The sequence below is a fragment of the Anabrus simplex genome, chromosome 3, assembly GCF_040414725.1.
Source record: "Anabrus simplex isolate iqAnaSimp1 chromosome 3, ASM4041472v1, whole genome shotgun sequence".
NCBI classification, from domain to species: domain Eukaryota; kingdom Metazoa; phylum Arthropoda; class Insecta; order Orthoptera; family Tettigoniidae; genus Anabrus; species Anabrus simplex.
The window spans coordinates 328,633,524-328,654,525 of NC_090267.1; the positions used below are offsets into that span (position 1 = coordinate 328,633,524).

At 38.1% G+C, this 21,002-nt stretch overlaps 1 protein-coding gene across 1 annotated transcript in view; it reads left to right on the forward strand.

The window, feature by feature from the left end:
* The window catches only part of Hcs (holocarboxylase synthetase-like protein), a 307,518-nt gene that overhangs the window by 269,595 nt on the left and 16,921 nt on the right, over window positions 1–21,002 (forward strand). The window contains exon 17 of the mRNA XM_068226846.1: window positions 15,347–15,461. Within this exon, the coding sequence (XP_068082947.1) occupies window positions 15,347–15,461 (115 nt within the window). The remainder of the gene's footprint in view (window positions 1–15,346; window positions 15,462–21,002) is intronic.

The window sequence follows — 21,002 nt, forward strand, 5'->3', positions numbered from 1 at the left end:
GTAGCTGAAGCTTCAGCTGCCATGAGAAAGTTTCTGTATTGTTATTACCAGGATTAACAAGTTGTTTTACAGGATCCAGCAGCCTCTCTGAGGGAAAATGGTCATCCACCTAGACTGACTGCTATGGAGCTACACAGGACGAGCGACTTTAATAAGAAGGAGCAGTGTGAAAGTGGAGAGACACACACTCTCTCTCTCTCTCTCTATGTGTGTGTGTGGGGGGGGGGGGGGGGTGGAAGCAATACCACCAGTGAACTGATGAGGCTTGCGATAGGAGAGCTCCCAGAAGAAGCTGATTAACAATGAAGAATGCACCCAGAATGATCTGAAACTGGAGACCGAGAATCCTCTCCGGGCCTTAATTAAGAGCAAACCTGGTAAGACTGATTTCAGTCTTGGGTGAGTCAGTGTTGTGTCATTCGCAGATGGTCTTGGGTCCATGATGAGTTGTTCATCGGAAGTGACTACGTCAGACGACTACACAGAATTCAATGAGGATTGCTAGTTGTGAACAGTTCTGCAATGTCGCTGCACTGTGAGAAGTCATTTGGAGAACAAGAGTTCGACGGGCTTGTGAGCAGTGTGTTCAACCACAGTCATGAGTAAACATTTTGTCGAGTGGAAACCTCAAGTGCCAGTGAACTTGTAACTGTTATTAGTAGTTAAATGAATTTAGTGGTTAGTAAACACACTGCCTCATTGTGTAATGATGTAAGTTTTAAGTGTCTTAATAACTTTCACAATATCACCAATAAAATTGTGCCTATCCATTATTATTTTTTAATGACCAGACTGGATATAGCCGTTTGAAAAAAAAATTATTTATCATCAGTAAAGCTGCCAGCTTTGGAAGAATGTTTAACCACTGGTTGTAATGTATGAATGTGATTTGAATTGATGGAGTATATAGAACATTTCATAAGTAATATGTTGTGGAAAATGGTTCAGAAATGTACATTTGTGCAAAAATTTATTGTAACCATACATAGGTTATTTCAGGAAGGTAAACTGCCAAGTAAATGAAATGCAAATTCAGAACTAGAATTAGATATGATCTTGTCACAATTAATTGAAGTTAATTCAAATTAAAAGCGTGTGGCCTCTGGAGAGGCCCTGGTGTAGATCTTTAGAGTTGATGCCCATAGGTGACGTGTATATCTAAGGATGGAGTATCTAGATTGAAATCTAATACTGAAGGTGACACAAACATGCAGTCGCCGAGCCAGAGGAAATAACAAATGAAGGTTAGGATCTCCAACCCTGCCAGGAATCGAACCTGGGAACCCTTGGACCAAAGGCCAGCACGCTAACCACTTATTCACAAAGCTGGGCAAATTAAAATTAGTGATGGTAGGTCATGTTCAGTTGAAGAATTAATTTGCAGTACACAAAAAAATTACCTGGGCACAAGGAAGCTGAAACAATAAACAATACCAGACTCAGCTGGAGCCCCTGGCGATATCCCTTTCGTTTGCCTCTTACGACTGGCAGGAGAGATCGTATATGCATTCTACCACCCCCACTCACATGTTGTAACATTTCATTCAGAAAGGCATTTATATACTATGTGGCTTTACTGTAAATATTTAAATCATATGTAGTCAATGAGAGTATTGGTACATTGATATGTAGCATGTATGTATATTTCAAATAATTCTAGAATGTTAATACGTGTTATTTGGTGCTCATATGGAGAATTTCCATGTTTGTTCTGATGTGTGCATATTCCTGTCCTGTTTCTAATAATTATAATTGGTTGTCAAATATAGATTCTTTTATTATATTTGAGTGCTCTGATGTGTTCTTCACACCTTACCAGTTTATCATGTGTAATTTTCTTTTAACTATATATATTGACCAAAACTCGCTTGAAATCTTCTATCATTAATGCTAAAACCTATGCAGGAGCTGACTGTGGAAGATAATCAACTACTGTCCATGGCCTTCAAACTGTTATTCAGGAAAACACAGCATTTGCAGCATCAGAGGAAGATGCTGAATGAAGACAGTCATAAGATGCTTTTAAAAACATCTGAATAGACTCAAATTCACATGGAAAGTCCTCAAGAATAATACAAATAAACTAAAATTTGTGAAGAAATCAAGGCACATAATAACCATAATGAAACAGGTGACCTTTACTGCAAAGTTAGACTGTTATCCAATAAATTTAAACATATTGTGTGGTCAGTAGAAGATACCAATTGTAGTATAATCCATGACTTTGAGAATGTATTAAATAGATGTTAGGAATACTGTAAGGACCTGTACAAAGAAGAAACAGTACATCCAAAGATGATCCTCTGGCACCGATTTGAAATGGAACCAAACATTTTACCTCAAGAGGTAAAACAGACAATTGTATCTTTAAAATTGCTTTAGTCATTTGACCCAGATGGCATAGCAACTGTGCTTCTGAAAGAGACAGGTGACATGGGTGTGCAGATCATCTTGGACATTTGCAACAAGATCTGGAGAGATGGCACTTGGCCAGCTGACTGAGTTTTAACCATCTTTGTCCTTCAGCACAAAAAGGGCTCCACAGCAAAATGTGACAATTGCAGGACCTTAGCTCTCATTTTACATGCAATTAAGATTCTCTTACGTATATTTAAAGAGAGGCTTCAAACTATCCTTGCTTAACAGATCCCTCCTGAACAAGCTGCATTGGTCAAAGAGAACAAATATTAGACACCTGACAGTTGATTGAAAAAAGTAGACACTTTCAACTTGCTTTCAGCATCTGCTTTTTAGACGACCAGAAGTCCTTTTAATGTGTTTAGTGGGAGAAAATATGGCAAGTTGTGTTGGAAATGGGTGTTCTTGTACATTTTGTTTGGTTGATAAGGAATTTGTTTGAAGCCAAAATAATTCTACTGACCACACACTATGTTTAAATTTCAGTATCTACGGTGAGTATATGATGAAAGTTGCATTTGAGGAATGGAATCACAGGTCTTTCTGTTGGTGGTAAGAAGATATTCAATCTACACTACACTGTCCTCCAGATTGATATTTTTAAAAATAATCTCAGTTTAAGTAGAGCCTCCATGGCTCAGGCGGCAGCGTGCCGGCCTCTCACCGCTGTATACCATAGTTCAAATCCCGGTCACTCCATGTAAGATTTATGCTGGACAAAGTGGAGGCAGGACAGATTATTCTCCAGGTACTCCAGTTTTCCCTGTCATCTTTCATTCCAGCAACACACTCCACTATCATTTCATTTCATCTATCAGTCTTTAATCATTGCCCCAGAGGAGTGTGACAGGCCTCGGCACAATTCCTCTCCTCGCCGCAAGTTGGGGACTTCATTCATCCCATCCCATCCCTGACCCGGTCATTGACTGTGGGTGGGGGTGGTAGAATAACACCCACGGTATCCCCTGCCTGTCGTAAGAGGTGACTAAAAGGGGCCTCAGGGGCTCTGAACTTTGGAGCGTGGGTTGGCGTCCACGAGGCCCTAAGCTGAGTCCTGGCATTGCTTCCACTTACTTGTGCCAGGCTCCTCACCTTCACCTATCCTATCCGACCTCTCTTGGTCAACTCTTGTTCTTTTCCGACCCCGACGCTATTAGGTTTGCGAGGGCTAGGGAGTCTTTCATTTTCACGCCCTTCGTGGCCCTTCTCTTATTTTGGTCGATATCTTCATTTTTCGAAGTATCGGACCCCTTCCATTTTTTCCCTCTGATTAGTGTTATATAGAGGATGGTTGCCTAGTTGTACTTCCTCTTAAAACAATAATCACCACCACCACCACCACCTGAATTAAAGATTACAAGAAATGTTAAATTTAAATAGAGAAAAAAATTGATTGGCAAAAGTTCAAAAAGACTATTTAACTAGAAGGCAGGATCTCTTAAGAAAAAGTTTTCCATAATTTGTAGCGCACCTCCAGGGAGAAAAATAGTGTCCAGTAAAGTGGCTGAAAAACCAAATACAGTAGCAGCATATAGAGCCTTCAGCTATAAAACTTTGATGACTAGCAGAAGTAAAGAAACCGGGTGAACAGATCATCACCGGCAGCTAGACGAACCAGTCGTCAGCAATATTTTAAAAGGAAAAGCCATGAGAACTGAATGCTACTGGAGAATGTGAACAAAGGCAGATTAATAAATCTTCATTAAATGCAGAATTCCAACTGCCATCTGATGTGTTTTTGCGTTGAACATGAAAAGCTCTGCCACGCAGGTGGTGACTGAAGTTTATGCTAGCTGTTATCTTGACATGTCGGCATGGCTCAGGGCTGCAGCGTAAGCACAAGTATGCGCTAGCGAGTGGTTGACCTTCTGATGGCTGAATGCAACTGAATGCAAACTAGCTAGTCTCCTGCTATGTAGAGAGATGGAATGATCTACAAGCGGAAGATGAAAAGTAGCACTGGAAAACTAACAATTAAGTTACTGCAGAGAATAATAACAGAATACAAAAAAATACAGAAAAAGATCCAAAAAAAGGTCTTGAAAGAATTTTAGTAATAACATTCAATAAATAATTTAGAAAAAATTAAATAATAAATTAAAAAGAATAACAATTCAAAGGGAAGACAGCGACGAAAGGTTACATCATCGTAACCATTCAGCGTAAAAGTTGCCAATGACGTGAGCAGTATGTCCAGGTGATAGTAGCCAATAAGAAAATTAGGAATTAATGACCACAGGGTCAGCATACCTGCCAAGAAATTACAGAAAATACTTTTCATTAAAACTGTGACATGAACACATGCCAAGGGGGAACTTATACTCTTCCAGATTGAAGAGCTACGTGAATTGGGAGCAAGCTCAAGGTAAGATTAACATTAATAAATAACGAAATTGATCAAAAACGAGCGGTACCGAGATTTAAAAAGTGTGAATATAAATTTATCATCAAACTGTGTAAGCATGAGCCAGGTACAAAGTTTCCATTGAAAGTGCAAGCAAATGGTATTACGTGATTAATGAGAATCTCCTATGTGCTATAATCTATCAGCTTCATTTTCCGAATTGATAATTTAAGCACACAAGTATGAAGGATGAGTTTTCCACCTAATCAATACTTTATTTTACAAAATGTTTAGACTTATTTACATTAAAACAGTACCGGTTTCGACCTGTAAAAAGATCATCATCAGCTGTTGGTGAACCTGCTTAATAGTGATTATACATAATAATGTAAATAATTCTAAACATTTCATAAATTAAAGTATTGATTAGGTGGAAAACTCATCCTTCATACTTGTATACCTATGTGCTGCAAAGGAGCCGTTCTCAATGAGTATAAGATCGGTACAGTTATTTGAAGCTACGCCACCCCTCACCATCATGGAACCTCTTCCAAACGGTGTGATCACGACAAAGATAGCCTCAAAAAGCAGTCTTGCAAGGCAGACATGTACTTAGAACAGCCTGAACCAGGCTTTCTTTGATAGGTATGATGATTCTGAAAACGTTTCACAGCCCAGTGATTGCTTGTAGAAGACATATTCTAAACCTCTGCTACATAGCGGTAGCTACGGGCATCATTCACCAATGCTATTGCTTTCGCCGAGTCCATGGGACTTAGAAGCATATTGATGAGTTGTTTATGGCTCAGAAACCCCTCAGGTAATGCTCAGTTAGTGGTTAATCAGCATCAAAGTTATATGAGCAACCCATTATTTATTGTTGGGTCTCCTTCAGTAATGTTCATAGAACACTAGCTAATAAATAAATATTATAAAAAGTATGGTAATCTTATTCAGTGCAGACGATACTGCACTCGTTGGCACTGATGAGATGGAAATGATGAGCTCATTACTTGAGTAAAAAATGTGAGTACTCAAATGGATCTGCAGTTTTACATGAACGAGACCAAAATAATGGTTGTTGGTAGAGCTAAGCCATCTTCAAGGAATTGGAAATTGTCTTAGAAATACTATACCTTGGTTCAGTCATTTCCAATTCAGGTAGCTGTGCTCTGGAGACTAAGAGAAGAACAGCTATGGCCAAAAAATTAATGATGAATTTGTCCCATTTATGGAAGGGTCACTCTATGTCATTATCACTAAATGTAGAGTAGTATATTTGGTATTTATAGTTTTTTCCTCTGTGGAGATAATACATGGACTTCTCATGCTACAGATCAGAAAAAAAATCAACTCCTTTAAAATGTGTCTGAAGAATATTATGCATATCTTGGACGGCACCCCCACAGCCACCATCGTGATCAACATCAACATCATCATCATCATCATCATCATCATGTAGCACAGCATCTAGCCAATGTCTGGGTCTGTTCATAACATCAACCTCTGCATCATATTCTGTCTTCTCCACCATCTCTCTGTCACTTGGTCTCCTCTGTCCCACTCCCATCTCATTCGTCTCCCTGGGTATTCTTTTCTCCATTCTCTTCACATACCCATACCATCTGAGGCTTGATTCCTCTGTCCAATCCTGCCATGGTTTCACTGGCACTAGTTCTCTAACCTTCATACATAACCTTCTTATCCATTTTGTTACTCTTATTCTACTTCTCAGTAATTTTGTATCTCTGGCCTGGATCCAACTTTTCCCCTCATTACCCAGATTTCTGAAGCATATGTCAGTATTGGGATATCGTACATCTGGTATATCACTCCTTTGCTGTTTCAGAGGACTTCTTTACTCTGTACTGAACATTTAACATTTTTGAGAAAAGGTTAAGCTGCTTCTTCTCCCTGACCCACTTATTTCTTTGTTGCTTCTTCCATTTTCCTAATTAAGCTGCCTAGGTACTTCGAGCTCTCCACCTTGCTCAGTTGTTGTCCACTGATCATTACACCACAGAGCGAGTTGGTCATGCGGTTAGGGTCGCTTAGCTGTGAACTTTCATTCGAGTGATTGAGAGTTCGAATCCTTCTGTCGGCAGCCCTGAAGATGGTTTTCTGTGGTTTTCCAGTTTCACTCTGTTAAAAATGCTGGCTCTTTTTTTTATAACTAATTTTATAAGGCCACAGCCTCTTCCTTCCAAATCCTAACCCTTTCTTATCCTTGCATCGTTGAAAACCTTTGATGTGTTAGTGTGACATAAACCACTAGCAAAATAAACCATTACACCATACTAAATTTTATGCCATATCCTTAAACTGTTTCATTCCTTGCATCCAATTGCTCCCGAACTCCCTCCTCCCTATTTCCTCACAAGCCAATTTCTCTCTCCCCCTACTGTACTTTCACACAATTCACACTCCCATGATACATCTCCTTTAAGCTGCATATAGTCTGTTTCCCAATTCCTTTCTTTTTCAGGGCTTGTCATATCTTCCTTCTGCATATGCTTCATATGCCTATTTTCCAAGAAGGCATCAGGAGACCTATTCATAATTCTGTTCTTGTAGCTGTCTTTAGATCTGCTCTGGATCTTTTTGGTCTGAAGCCATCCTTATACTTTAACCCAAATCCATCTCTCTAGAATCTTTTCTAAAATCTTCTTCACACAGTGATGCTTTAAAGTAACTCCCCTATAGTCATTACACTCCTTTCCACATCCTTTCATGAAGGCAGGTACAGTTTCCTTCTTCCAGTTTTCTCCTAGTCTTCTTTTTCCTTACAATTCATATAACCTGATATAGTAATTGTTTCCCTACCTCCCAAGCTGCTTCCACCATCTCCACATTCATGTCATTCAAATCTGGTGTGTACCCTCCTTTCATCTTCCTCATTGCGACTTCCACTCCCAACTTGGCAAGTTCGACCCTGTCTCAGTCCGGTGGTATTTGAAAGTGCTCAGATACGTCAGCCTTGTGTCGGTAGATTTACTGGCATGTAAAGGAACTCCTGCAGGACTAAATTCTGGTACCTCGGCATCTGTAAAAACCCTAAAAGTAGTTTGTGGGGCATACAGCCAGAAACATTAATTATGCTACTTCCACTTTGATATTCAATCTGTTCCCATTTTTCTCCTCTGCCACCACTTTTTTTTTTTTTTTACTTCTTTCTTTCTTTCTTTCTTTCTTTCTTTCTTTCTTTCTTTCTTTCTTTCTCAACTGATATTCTTCTCTTGTTTCTATCTTCCTGAGTTGTCAACAAACATGACTACTGGAAGGATATCCTTTATTCTTTTCTTCATACTAGTCTTTCCACATACTACTGTACTTCTGCTGCCTCTCGGTGTGTTTTTTAATATTCTCTGTTCTCCTGTTTTTAGTTCATCCATTGACATGTTTTTCTTTATTATTTTCAGGTACTCTTTCTTGACTTTCTCCTCCATCAGCTTCCATACTTGTAATTGTTACTCTTATTTTTCTGTTCCCTTCTTGTCCTTTGTCCATCTCAGGTTCATTACTAGTAGTTGATCTTCTCAATAATTTCAAGTTCGTAATATTTCTCTTCATCTTGCTGTTAAAGAATGTGTAGTCCACCACTGACTTTCTACACCAGTCTCTACTGTACCAGGTTATTTCATGGCTGTTTCTATTTATTTTTTTTTAACCAAGAGTTTCCAGCCAGCAACCTATTCCTTTTGCATAAATCCAGCAACTTCTCACCTTCCTCATTTCAGCTTCCCCAACCCTCTCCATTCTTCCTTCCTTCCTCATTTCCAATCCAGTATCATTTTAAACCTCTTCTACACAGTTCTTCCTATGTTCCCCTTTTCATCTTCTTTCTCCAAATCCAGTTTTCTTCTTTTTATCACATCTATTGTCTCTTCCACCTTCCCAGTGATTGTTTCTATATGAAGGGTTTCAATCCACAGTTTGGGAACACTTCTCTTGTTTTGTCTAATCCAAGTGTTATTATTTCTGTCATTACCTGTATTAGCTTTGAGCTATAATGAGTCATTTGTTTCAAAAGTATGAGAAGAATTGGTTACAGTCTGTTTTTTCTGTTCTTTCTGAGGCTCTTTTTTCCTTCTGCAAGCAGCTCTTCTTTTTTCCTTTTCCGTTGACTTGCTACGCCTATCACAGTCAAATGTTTTCCTGCTAGGGTGAACTCCTTTAACCTTTAACAGTTCCCTACTTCGTCTATGTGCATACAATATGTACTGCCAGGTGTTGAATAAGGCCGCTCTTCTTAGAGTACTGACGCCTTTTGCATCCATTTCACTGAAGTACAAATGCCGCTAGGTGAAGAAAGTTCTTCCTCTTTCTTTGCTTTTGGGATGTAAGTCCTTTTTCACCATCTTCTCCTGTACACAAGAAAGGGGCCCTCACAAGGTACTACCAGCCAGGCCAGCTAGACCAAAGTTATTTCTTATAAAGGGGTTCCACCCTCTCTCACTCACTCTTTGTCCTGATAGAGCCTGGCTACCCAAACATTGGGCCTTGGTTGGTGGGATTCATTTTTCACTGATGGTTCCTAATTAACCAGCTCAGCCTCAGAATCTGATTATCATCTGTGAGTTTTACAATTCCTTGGACATGCTATCAGATTTGGGTATGACACTATAGAAAAATTTAACATCCTTTCCCGTAATTTCAGCTTTTTTTGCTCCGGTGGCCAGAAGTCCTCCAGTCATTGGCCACTTTCAAATGAAATATCGACGTTTATTAATGCGAGAAATGTGCGCGAATGTGCGATTTTTACTGAAACCTGTATGTCCCATGCTATGTTCGTAAGTTACGATCTTCATTTCCGTGTTGACGTTTCACCAATAATGTAGAGTTTGAGAGATGTTCCACCATTCAACACATTGCAACAATTTATTAAATTATAAGAAGACCAGTTTCGACTCCCATGGAGTCATCATCAGTTCTTGGTAAAAATTAAATTAAGGGAAGATCTGATAACAATCATCATGCAACCACCTATAGGTGCAAGGATTTACGCTGAAGAGAATTTAATGAAAATTGGTATATAACATCGGGGAATAAGTCGCCACAATCTAGGCCATAAATAATTTTATTCACGCTGAGTGAAATGGTAGTTTAGGGGAAGGCCTAAAATTTTATTCTCAAATATTTATGTAAATATAAATTTATATAAATACTACATAACTAAAGTTATATTAAATTTCCTATCATTTATGTCTTATACATTTTACTGTACCGGCTATGATAACAGAGATATTCATGAATTTGGATATTTTTGCTAAGTCCATATCAGCGCCGAGGTACAAGAAAATGGGTGAACAGAATTTTATGTAAAGTTGGGGAATAAGGAACTACAGTCTACGCTATAAATAATTTTATTCACTCTGTTCAAAATGGTAGTTTAGGGGAAGGTGCCAAAAATTTAATTTTTAATTTCTTATCTTACTGGTCATATTGAAAAGTACTACATAATAAAAGTTATAGAGAATACAATTTCCGATTATTTATGTCTTATTCAGTTTTACCGTGCCGACTGTAATAATATTGGTGGTGATGGTGATCAAATTTTGAAGATGATTGTAAGAATGAGAAAAAGTCATGAAGGAATCACTTGAATAATAACACAAGAGGGAGTCATGAAAGAAAGGAGAACTCACTTTACATTAGGCGCTCTAATATCACAGATGCGGAAGGAAACTCAATGTGAAGGCCTCCAATATGGAAAGCTCATAAAATTGATCAACGATAATGTTTCACTGACCATTGCTTGTTGTGATGTGCTTTGTGTATTCTGCTGCCATTTATCTTCGATAGATGGGATTACTGCTGCGTATCGAGTATAACAGCCTGCCTGAATATTGGCGGGAAAGTAGCTAGGGAGTGGGGAGTTAGATCTCTCTTTTCTTTAGCATGCCATTCCTCTGGTTCATAAATTTTCTGATACTACTGGTTCGTAACACACTGGATCATCATAGTATTCCAGCTATTCGATCCCTACTCTGAGGCAGTGATTGGAATGAGCAGTGTGCACACTTAAACGGAATAATTACACGGGAGTGTTCATGGCTGTCTGCAGCCTGGTCATTCTAGGTCAGAAACTTTGAATTGCTAGATCGACACCGTAGTACTTTTCGCTAAACATGAGAAAATGTGCTGTTTTTCATTTTAACGAATATTTCATATGATAGCATTGCTTTTAATCGCAACATTCAAACTGGCATCATTGTAATGACCTATGTTGACTTCAGTTGGGAAAACTATAAGGACAGTCTTTCTGAGAATTCCGTAGCGAAGCACGGGTACATCAGCAAGTTATTTGCTCCAAATAGCATTGCGCTTCGCATAATCGCACGGGCGCTTGATGCAATAATATATTAATCTATTCATTTGCTAAGTAATGGCATCTAAGTGCATGACTGATTCACACATGTGGAGCATGAGTTCATACTATTTTCGGTAGGCTTATCAGAGACCGATCATCTCACTCACATACTTCCTGTGAGGGAATAGAGATGTGTAACTTTTAGCCTTGTAGCCTCGTACAGCAACAGTCGGGCTTTGAGACAATAAGTGTTATATCATAGTACTGTATTGCGCGAGACATGTAGAATAAGCAGTTTTGACCAATTGTATCTCTTAATTTTTCATTATTTTCATATCAAAATCTCCTGATTTTTGGTTTTGTGAAGTTGGCAGGTATGCATAATGAACATTAACAGTGAATAATGTAATTAAGCTTGACTTGCCCACGTACACGGCTACTGGAATGCTTTTAAAGATTAGAAAAGCAATCAAACATTTGATCATAAGCAAAATATGCATGAGCTAGTCAAATACACTACTATCAACTTAAAATACAATTTCATTGCACCGTTGTGGTGTAAAGCAAGCATCGTCAATCGAGAGCGAAATGCCTTCAGAGCCAGTTTGCTCCCCGCTCTCGAGGAAAGAGAGCAGCTTAGTGAGCAAGTACAGGAAGAAGTATGGCAAGTGCATGACGTAGTACGTACTGCTGGTCAGTGGCGCAAAGGTATAGCACATCTTTCTGGGCAGGTTAGATTGTGACAAGATACGCATGAACTCATGAGAGGAGACACTAGTGTGTTTCCGTCTTTATCCTCACACCACACGACTTTCAACTCTAGTCGGTTAATGTTGCATTTACTATGGAAGAGATTTCAGCACAGCGTAGGCCATCGACGCCAACAAGTTTCAAACCTTCTTGGGAAGAAGAGTATTTAATAGTTCAAGAAAATAACACAGCAAAATGTGTAATATGTAATAAAATATGAAATCACATTTTAAAAAAAATTAGAAGAGTATAAAGAGGTTTTTATGTCACTATGAGGGTAAGTTTCATGATATTCAGGCTTTAGAAAAGGATCTGCAGGTGTTCGTTATTCCCTTCTCAGTGGATGTGCAAACTGTTAGACTAGAACTGCAGCTAGAACTGATTGACTTTCAGGGTGATACTCAAATGAAAGATAGGTTTGCAAACACAAACAGTTTGATGCTCATTTTCCATGGGAGAGATTTCATAGAGGTACACATTTAATGCTCATATTGTAAGTATATTCGGATCAACTTATTTATGTGAACATATGTTTTCATTAATGAAGATTTGTAAATCTAGACACAGAAGTAGGCTTACCGATGAAAACTTGAAATGTGTTTTGCGACTTGCCAGTACGCAAACGATAGTACCAAACATTGAGACACTACTATCTAAATGAGCTCAAAGGTCCCATGAAGGAGAAGTACACCACTGATGTGTTTCAGTTTGTGTGTTTAATTTGTTGTCATAGTCATAAATGCCATATATAGGCCTTACAACAGAAGACACCAAAAATAAGATAAAATTGAATACAAAACTCAAGAATACAAACCTCCGCTTTACCCTTACACAAAACAAACCAACAACACGCACATTTTCAACTGAGGAAAGGGCACGAAGATCGGAGCGTCTGAAGAAGTACTGGGAGGACCGCAAAGCCCGAACAATCCCTTCAAAGAGACCTGAACGACGGACTGACTAAAGTGATCCTATGTGGTCATAAAAGAAGAAGAAGAAGAAGAAGAAATGCCATACAATTACTGAAATATATGTTAATGAGAGTGGAAAGAATATGTACAAATCACATAAATTGTATTTTCTTTCGGCAAATGTAGGTGTCCAAAAGCTTCAGTTAACCATGAAAATGTATTTATTCAGGAAATATTGCACACTGCTGTATATTTCCTTTGTCAGTGAATAATTTTGTTGTCCTGTTATACTCCGTAATCTGTGTCCTGTTCGTCTCAAATGATTCATGCTGCAAATTATTATTATTGTTGTTGTTGTTGTTGTTGTTGTTGTTGTTGTTGTTGTTGTTGTTGTTGTTGTTGTTGTTGTTGTTGTTGTTGTTGTTGTTGTTGTTGTTGTTGTTGTTGTTGTTGTTGTTGTTGTTGTTGTTAGACCTGTTTACAAGCAAGGTTCACATTTACAGTATGAAAACTATAGACAGATATCTATTCTTCAAACTATAGGTAAAGTAGTTGAAAGATACATTGCTGATCACCTAATCTCATATTTAGAAAAATTTAAAATTACTGATGAACATCAATTTGCTTATCAAAAACACAAGGGTACAAGTAATTTTCTTGAGGAATTCTCCAATTTGATCAATGCGAAGCTAAATCAAGGTATGGACATTTTAGCTATGTTTATTGATTTCTCAAAGGCATTTGATTCAATTTCCCATGAAAAAATTATTGCAGCCTTAAGCAAAATTGGGGTAAGAGGAACACCACTAAAAGTTTTTGAAAGTTATCTGACTGACCGAACGTATAGGGTAAAAATTGATAATATATATGGAGAAATAACTTCTATAAAAAGAGGTGTTCCACAAGGAAGTATCCTAGGACCCATTTTGTATATTATTTTTGTCAATGATATAAGCTCATGTTTTAAAAACTGTAAATATTTCATGTATGCAGATGATAAACTAATTGTATCAGTACATAAAAACCCAAAAGTGGCAGAGAAGCATTTACAAATGGAGTACAACTACTTTCAAGAATGGGGCCATGATAAGGGTCTAATAATTAATACTTCAAAAACAAAAGTCTTGAACATTACTACCCCAAAAATGCAAAGAGAAAACATTAAAATAACAGGCTATTCAGTTCAGTGCATTCACGATGGTGAACAAAAATCATGCAATTGTGACTATGTAATAGAGGAAGTTGATAACATGAAATATTTAGGTATAATAATAGATAGATATTTTTCATGGAAGCAACATATTAATAAGTTGTGTGAAAGACTGAGGCTAAGCTTGTTCAAAATGCAAATGGTTAAGTATATAATACCTCATGATAGCTTAAAAATGGTTTATCATTCACTTGTTGAGTCACTTATATCATATGGTGTAAGTGTATGGGGATCAGCTTCTGTTACAGACATAAACATGGTACAAATGTTACAAAATCGCATTGTCATAGCATTCTTTAGGTATGAAAACAGAGAAATATTTAGCATAAGTGAGAATATGTTGACAGGGATGTACCAGAAGGAAATGTTCTTGAGAGTTAAACAACTTTATATGTACAACATAATTAAAGAAAATTACTGGAAGCCACAATTTAGAATTGTTAATGAACATACACATGGAACAAGACTGAGGCTGAGGCATATAAGTTATTTTCAGGTCATGAGGTACTACAACAAATATGGATCCAGAACACTGCAAGTTGTAGTTCCTAAATTTTTGAACAAGTTGCCCTCAGAATTGACACACTTGAAAACCAAATATCAACAAAAAAAACATGTGAAACTATGGATCATACATAATAAAATTACAGTTTAAATATTTGTTCATGGAATGAAAAATGTACCAAATACTTAGCTATTTTGAGTGATATTTTCAGGGATTAAGAAAAACTCACACCACAGGACAAAATTACAATGCTAATGTAAATATACATACCGGTACCTTATTAATGTTGTAAAGAGTAAGGATTGCAACATTGTATACAAATGTGAAACAACTACACCGGCAGATAAGCACATCAAGTGCTTTGCAGGTGTAAATAATTGCAAAGATAATGTATAATATCCTACTGCATATTTGCAAATGTATTTTAGACAAGTTATAAATAAATAAATAAATATTATTATTATTATTATTATTATTATTATTATTATTATTATTATTATTATTATTATTATTATAAAAGCTGTTGTTCATATGGTAACATTTCCGAGTGGCAAGTACAGTACGTTAACGGTATGAAACCCGCCTGTCCGCTGCTCTCTTGTCACATGACCAGCACCCGTCCCGAGCAGAGCAAGTAACACCGGCTCCCTAGAGCAACTACGTGATGACGTCTGGTGTAAAGAACTAATCAGACCACTAAAGCTGTTATGCAAAACATGAATATTTCTTTTTTTGCCAGACTTACTCAAATACTCCCTTGATATTTACAGGATAAAAACTCAAATGACTTCAAAATGTCTAAAGCCTTTGTTTATTATTATTTTTTTTTTTTTTTTTTTTTTTTTACAAGTATTGAATCTGAAATTAAAATGGCCTAATGATGTGTATTTTTTTACAGGTGTTGAATCTGAAATTAAAATGGCCTAATGATGTGTATGTGAGCAACACAACCAAAATAGGAGGTCTGATTGTTACCAGTCTAGTGGACAAATCATTAGTTGTTTGCAATGTAGGTAAGTCGGTTATATTGCTATTGTATTTAAAGAACAGCAGCTTGTTGTATTTTGTTCTATCCAGATTGCTAATGACATGGTACAGGTAAATGAATTACATCATAGCATAGAGTAAGGAGAAAGATTGTATGAAATGGGAAATGTTATATTCTTAAAATATGTATTTATTGGTAAAGTATGAACTAATTAATTGAGAAGTGTACACAGTTACAGATTTGCATGTCGGAAACAGATGCGAGATTTCTTAAACAAACAAACCCATTGCATAAAAGCCCATTTGATCCTTGGCCATCCAAGATGACTGCAGTCATATGGTCTCCAGATACTGGATTGCCTCACAGCATTCTCAGCCATATTGTTATCTTGCCTCTTTTATTATATGGCTCCTCAGTTGGACTCATGAGGCTGACTGAACCCCATATCAGCTTGTTGTGGTCTGCTCAATCCAGAATTGAAATTCATAGACTGACCAGGAATTGAACCTAGGACCTACTGGTATTTTTCTTCTTTTTTATATCTCGTTTGCCTCAAATAACAACAAAGGACATCAGGAAACAAATTATACAAACAACATCAAAGAAGGGTGTTCAACTAGCGGACATCATCTTCACTAGTTGCATGTAAGACAGGTAGGCCCGCTGCCAATCATTTTTTTGGGCATTCCTTCACAATGTGTCTTGTAGTCTGCTCAGTCTCTCAGTCCCTCAATGTAGAATGGTGTGGCGTGGTTCAGAACCTGACGTGTCGTGAATTTGTTAAAGAAGGACCTACACAGGGGCGGCCGTACCTTATTTGCTGAAGTGCTGCAGCACATTGCCTATTGGAAAAATAAATTAGTTTAAAAATATTATTTACAATCAAATACGGTGCATTGAAAAAGACGTCAGCCAAAGAATAGGAAATTATTCAACTCCCCTCACAACCAGGTAACTACTGGTGCGCTCCACGCCGGGTGCTGTGCTATCACAGCTCAGCAAGAATTTCTAAGCTTTTAGCCAGAAACCAGGAGCTCTGCCTTTTGCGCATGCGTGCCAAACTTTTCCGAGACAAAGAGAATGTGTTCCGATAAGCTGTGGAAACAACAGCCAAGACATCACTTCATAGTGATCTTCGTTTGACCACAGAGAGGCAGCACTAGCACAAGTCACACTTGCATTACGACCGATATGAGAACGTGGCAGCTGGCACCCTCTTGACTCGGCGGTAGTATTTAAGAGGGGATCGCTCAAAGCAAACAGGAAAACAAAATACTGTACAGCTGTTCCCACCAGGTCTTTTAATACCAAAGAGGATAGAATACTACCAACTTGCCTATTCCATAGCCACATTTGTAAATCGATGAACTATAAGAATTGTACTTTTTATACTGTCAAAATAAGGACAAGATATTGTGATTTTCTTTAACTAAAAATGTCTAGTTTATAAATGTCACTATAAAAACAACATGTAATTTTGCATTACGACGTTGCTGGTTTTATTTCAATGATGTTGGTAACTTGGGAGGTTCTATTTTGCGTGCTCACACCAAGTGTTTGAGTTTGTGAATATTTCGCCATTGCAAGTGTTGTTGTGTGTTTAATTATATAGTTTTATAGTTCGTTTATGAGGAATGTGTATATGTGTTGGGGTTGTTCGCATGTTTGTTCAGTGTGGAAAACTCAGTGGAGAGCCGCCTCTTGAAAACCACATACCGGTATGTTTCTAAATATTTTTTATTGTTTGGAGTGGGGATGGGTTACAGCACACAACCAATTTTCTGCACCAGCCGCCACTGGTCCAAGAAATTCGTCAGCGGCCTTGGACATATTACATTTATGACAATCATGTTTATGCTTATGTTCACGCCCTCATGTCGTTGGCATTATATTATTACCACTTTGGTTTTCCACTAACATTTTAAATGAACTGTTTTAATTGGAATTTTAATGAAAGAAGTTTTAGTCTCCGACAAAGATTATAGTTTAATCATTGACAATGTTTCCATTGGCATCTTTATATATTGTATCATTTTTCACATTTTTATGTCCCGAATTTTAATAACTGGCTAAACTTTTAGCTTCCACTTTTAATATTAGTTGTACTTTTGATTGTTTTTAGGCTGAAGATGCCCTTAATTGAGGGCAAAACATGCCTCATTTAACTGTGAGTCTATTTATGTAACCACTATAAGTGGAAATAAAAGTATTGAATAGGTGGATTAAATTAAAACACCTTTATTGTTGTTGAACTGTAAATTTTCAATACGGACCAAAAATGAGATTTATAACATGTAAAGGCTTATCAGGGACAGATCATCTCACTCACATACTTTCTGTGAGGGAATAGAAATGTGTAATTTTTAGCCTTGTAGCCTTGTATAGCAACAGTCGGGTTTGACACTATAAGTATTATAAATATATCGTAATACTGTATTGCGCAAGACATGTAGAATGAGCAGTTTTGACCAATTGTATCTCCTTATTTCTCCTGATTTCTCCTGATTTTTCCTGATTTTCATATCAAAATCTCCTGATTTTTGGTTTTGTAAAGTTGGCAGGTATGCTCTTACCTTTAAATTGTTAGAAACCGAGTCTAACCATCGTCGTCTTGGTCTCCCTCTACTTCTCTTACCCTCCATAGCAGAGTCCATTATTCTCCTAGGTAACCTCTCCTCCTCCATTCGCCTCACATGACCCCACCACCAAAGCTGGTTTATGCGTACAGCTTCATCCATCAAGTTCATTCCTAAATTACCCTTTATCTCCTCATTCCGAGTACCCTTCTGCCATTGTTCCCACCTGTTTGTACCAGCAATCATTCTTGCTACTTTCATGTCTGTTACTTCTAACTTATGAATAAGATAACCTGAGTCCACCCAGCTTTCGCTCCCGTCAAAGTTGGTCTGAAAACAGACCGATGTAAAGATAGTTTCGTCTGGGAGCTGACTTCCTTCTTACAAAATACTGCTGATCGCAGCTGCAAGCTCACTGCATTAGCTTTACTACACCTTGATTCAATCTCACTTACTATATTACCTACCTGGGAGAACACACAACCTAAATACTTGAAATTATCGACCTGTTCTAGCTTTGTATCACCAATCTGACATTCAATTCTGTTGAATTTCTTATCTACTGACATCAATTTAGTCTTCGAGAGGCTAATTTTCATACCATACTCACTGCACCTATTTTCAAGTTCCAAGATATTAGACTACAGGCTTTCGGCACAGTCTGCCATTAAGACCAAGTCGTCAGCATAGGCCAAACTGCTTACTACATTTCCACCTAACTGAATCCCTCCCTGCCATTTTATACCTTTCAGCAGATGATCCATGTAAACTACGAACAGCAAACGTGAAAGATTACAGCCTTGTCTAACCCCTGTAAGTACCCTGAACCAAGAACTCATTCTACCATCAATTCTCACTGAAGCCCAATTGTCAACATAAATGCCTTTGATTGATTTTAATAATCTACCTTTAATTCCATAGTCCCCCAGTATAGTGAACATCTTTTCCCTCGCTACCCTGTCATATGCTTTCTCTAGATCTACGAAACATAAACACAACTGCCTATTCCTCTCGTAGCATTTTTCAATTACCTGGCGCATACTGAAAATCTGATCCTGACAGCCTCTCCGTGGTCTGAAACCACACTGGTTTTCATCCAACTTCCTCTCAACGACTGATCGCACCCTCCCTTCCAAGATGCCAGAGAATACCTTGCCTGGTATACTAATCAACGAGATACCACGATAGTTCTTGCGATCCTTTCTGTTCCCTTGCTTATAGATAGGTGTAATTACTGCTTTTGTCCAATCTGAAGGTACCTTACCAACACTCCATGCTAATTTTACTACTCTATGAAGCCATTTCATCCCTGCCTTCCCACTATACTTCACCATTTCAGGTCTAATTTCATCTATTCCTGCTGCCTTATGACAATGGAGTTTATTTACCATCCTTTCCACTTCCTCAAGCATAATTTCACCAACATCATTTTCCTCCTCTCCATGAGCTTGGCTGTTTGCAACACCACCAGGATGATTTCCTTTTACATTGAGAAGATGTTCAAAATATTCCCTCCACCTCTCCAGTGATTTTCTGGGATCTATTATGAGTTCACCTGAATTACTCAAAACACTGTTCATTTCCTTTTTCCCGCCCTTCCTAAGATTCTTTATTACTGTCCAGAAAGGTTTCCCTGCTGCTTGACCTAGCCTTTCCAGGTTATTACCAAAATCCTCCCATCACTTCTTTTTGGATTCAACAACTATTTGTTTCGCTCTGTTTCTTTCATCTACGTACAAATCCCTGTCTGCCTCGGCCCTTGTTTGGAGCCACTTCTGATAAGCCTTCTTTTTACGTTTACAGGCTGCTCTCACTTCATCATTCCACCAAGATGTTTGCCTTTTCCCATCTTTACACACAGTTGTTCCTAGGCATTCCCTTGCTGTTTCTATTATAGTATCCCTGTATGCCACCCATTTACTTTCTATATCCTGAACCTGCTTACTCTCTACTGTTCGAAACTTCTCACTAATCATATCCATGTACTTCTGTCTAATTTCCTCGTCCTGGAGATTTTATACCCTTATTCGTTTGCAGACAGATTTCACTTTCTCTACCCTATGCCTAGATATACTTAGTTCACTACAGATCAGATAGTGGTCTGAATCATCAAAAAATCCGCAAAAAACTCGTACATTCCTAACAAATTTCCTGAATTCAAAGTCTGTTAAGATATAGTCTATTATGGATCTGGTACCACTAGCCTCCCATGTGTAGCGGTGAATAGCCTTATGCTTGAAGAATGTATTCGTAACAGCTAAACCCATACTAGCACAGAAGTCCAGCAAACGCTTCCCATTCCCATTAGCTTACATATCTTCCCCACATTTACCAATCACCCTTTCGTATCCTTCAGTTCTATTCCCAACTCTCGCATTGAAATCGCCCATTAGCACTATTCTATCCTTGCTGTTGACCCTGACAATGATGTCACTCAATGCTTCATAAACCTTGTCAACTTCATCCTCATCAGCACCCTCACATGGTGAATACACGAGCACAATTCTTGTCCTAATTCCTCCAACTGACAAATCTACCCACATCATTCGCTCATTTACGTGCCTAACGGAAACTATGTTACGTGCAGTGGTATTCCTGATAAAGAGCCCTACTCCAGACTCTGCCCTTCCCTTTCTAACACCCGTCAAGTAGACTTTATATTCTCCTATCTCTTCCTCGTTATCTCCCCTTACCCAAATATCACTTACTCCTAGCACATCCAGATGCATCCTCTTTGCTGACTCCGCCAGTTCTACCTTCTTTCTTCCATAAGCCCCATTAATATTGATAGCTCCCCATCGAATTCCATTTCGTTCGCCAAGTTGTTTCCAAGGAGTCCCTCGCCTGTCAAATGGGAATGGGACTCCATTACTTCCATAGGTCCGAGGCTTGCTTAAAATGTTCTGAGCTCGGTAAATTCATGAAGCAGGATGCTACCCTACTTGCACATGGTCCAAGTGAGGATCTCTCCTCTAACGGGTTATGGACCA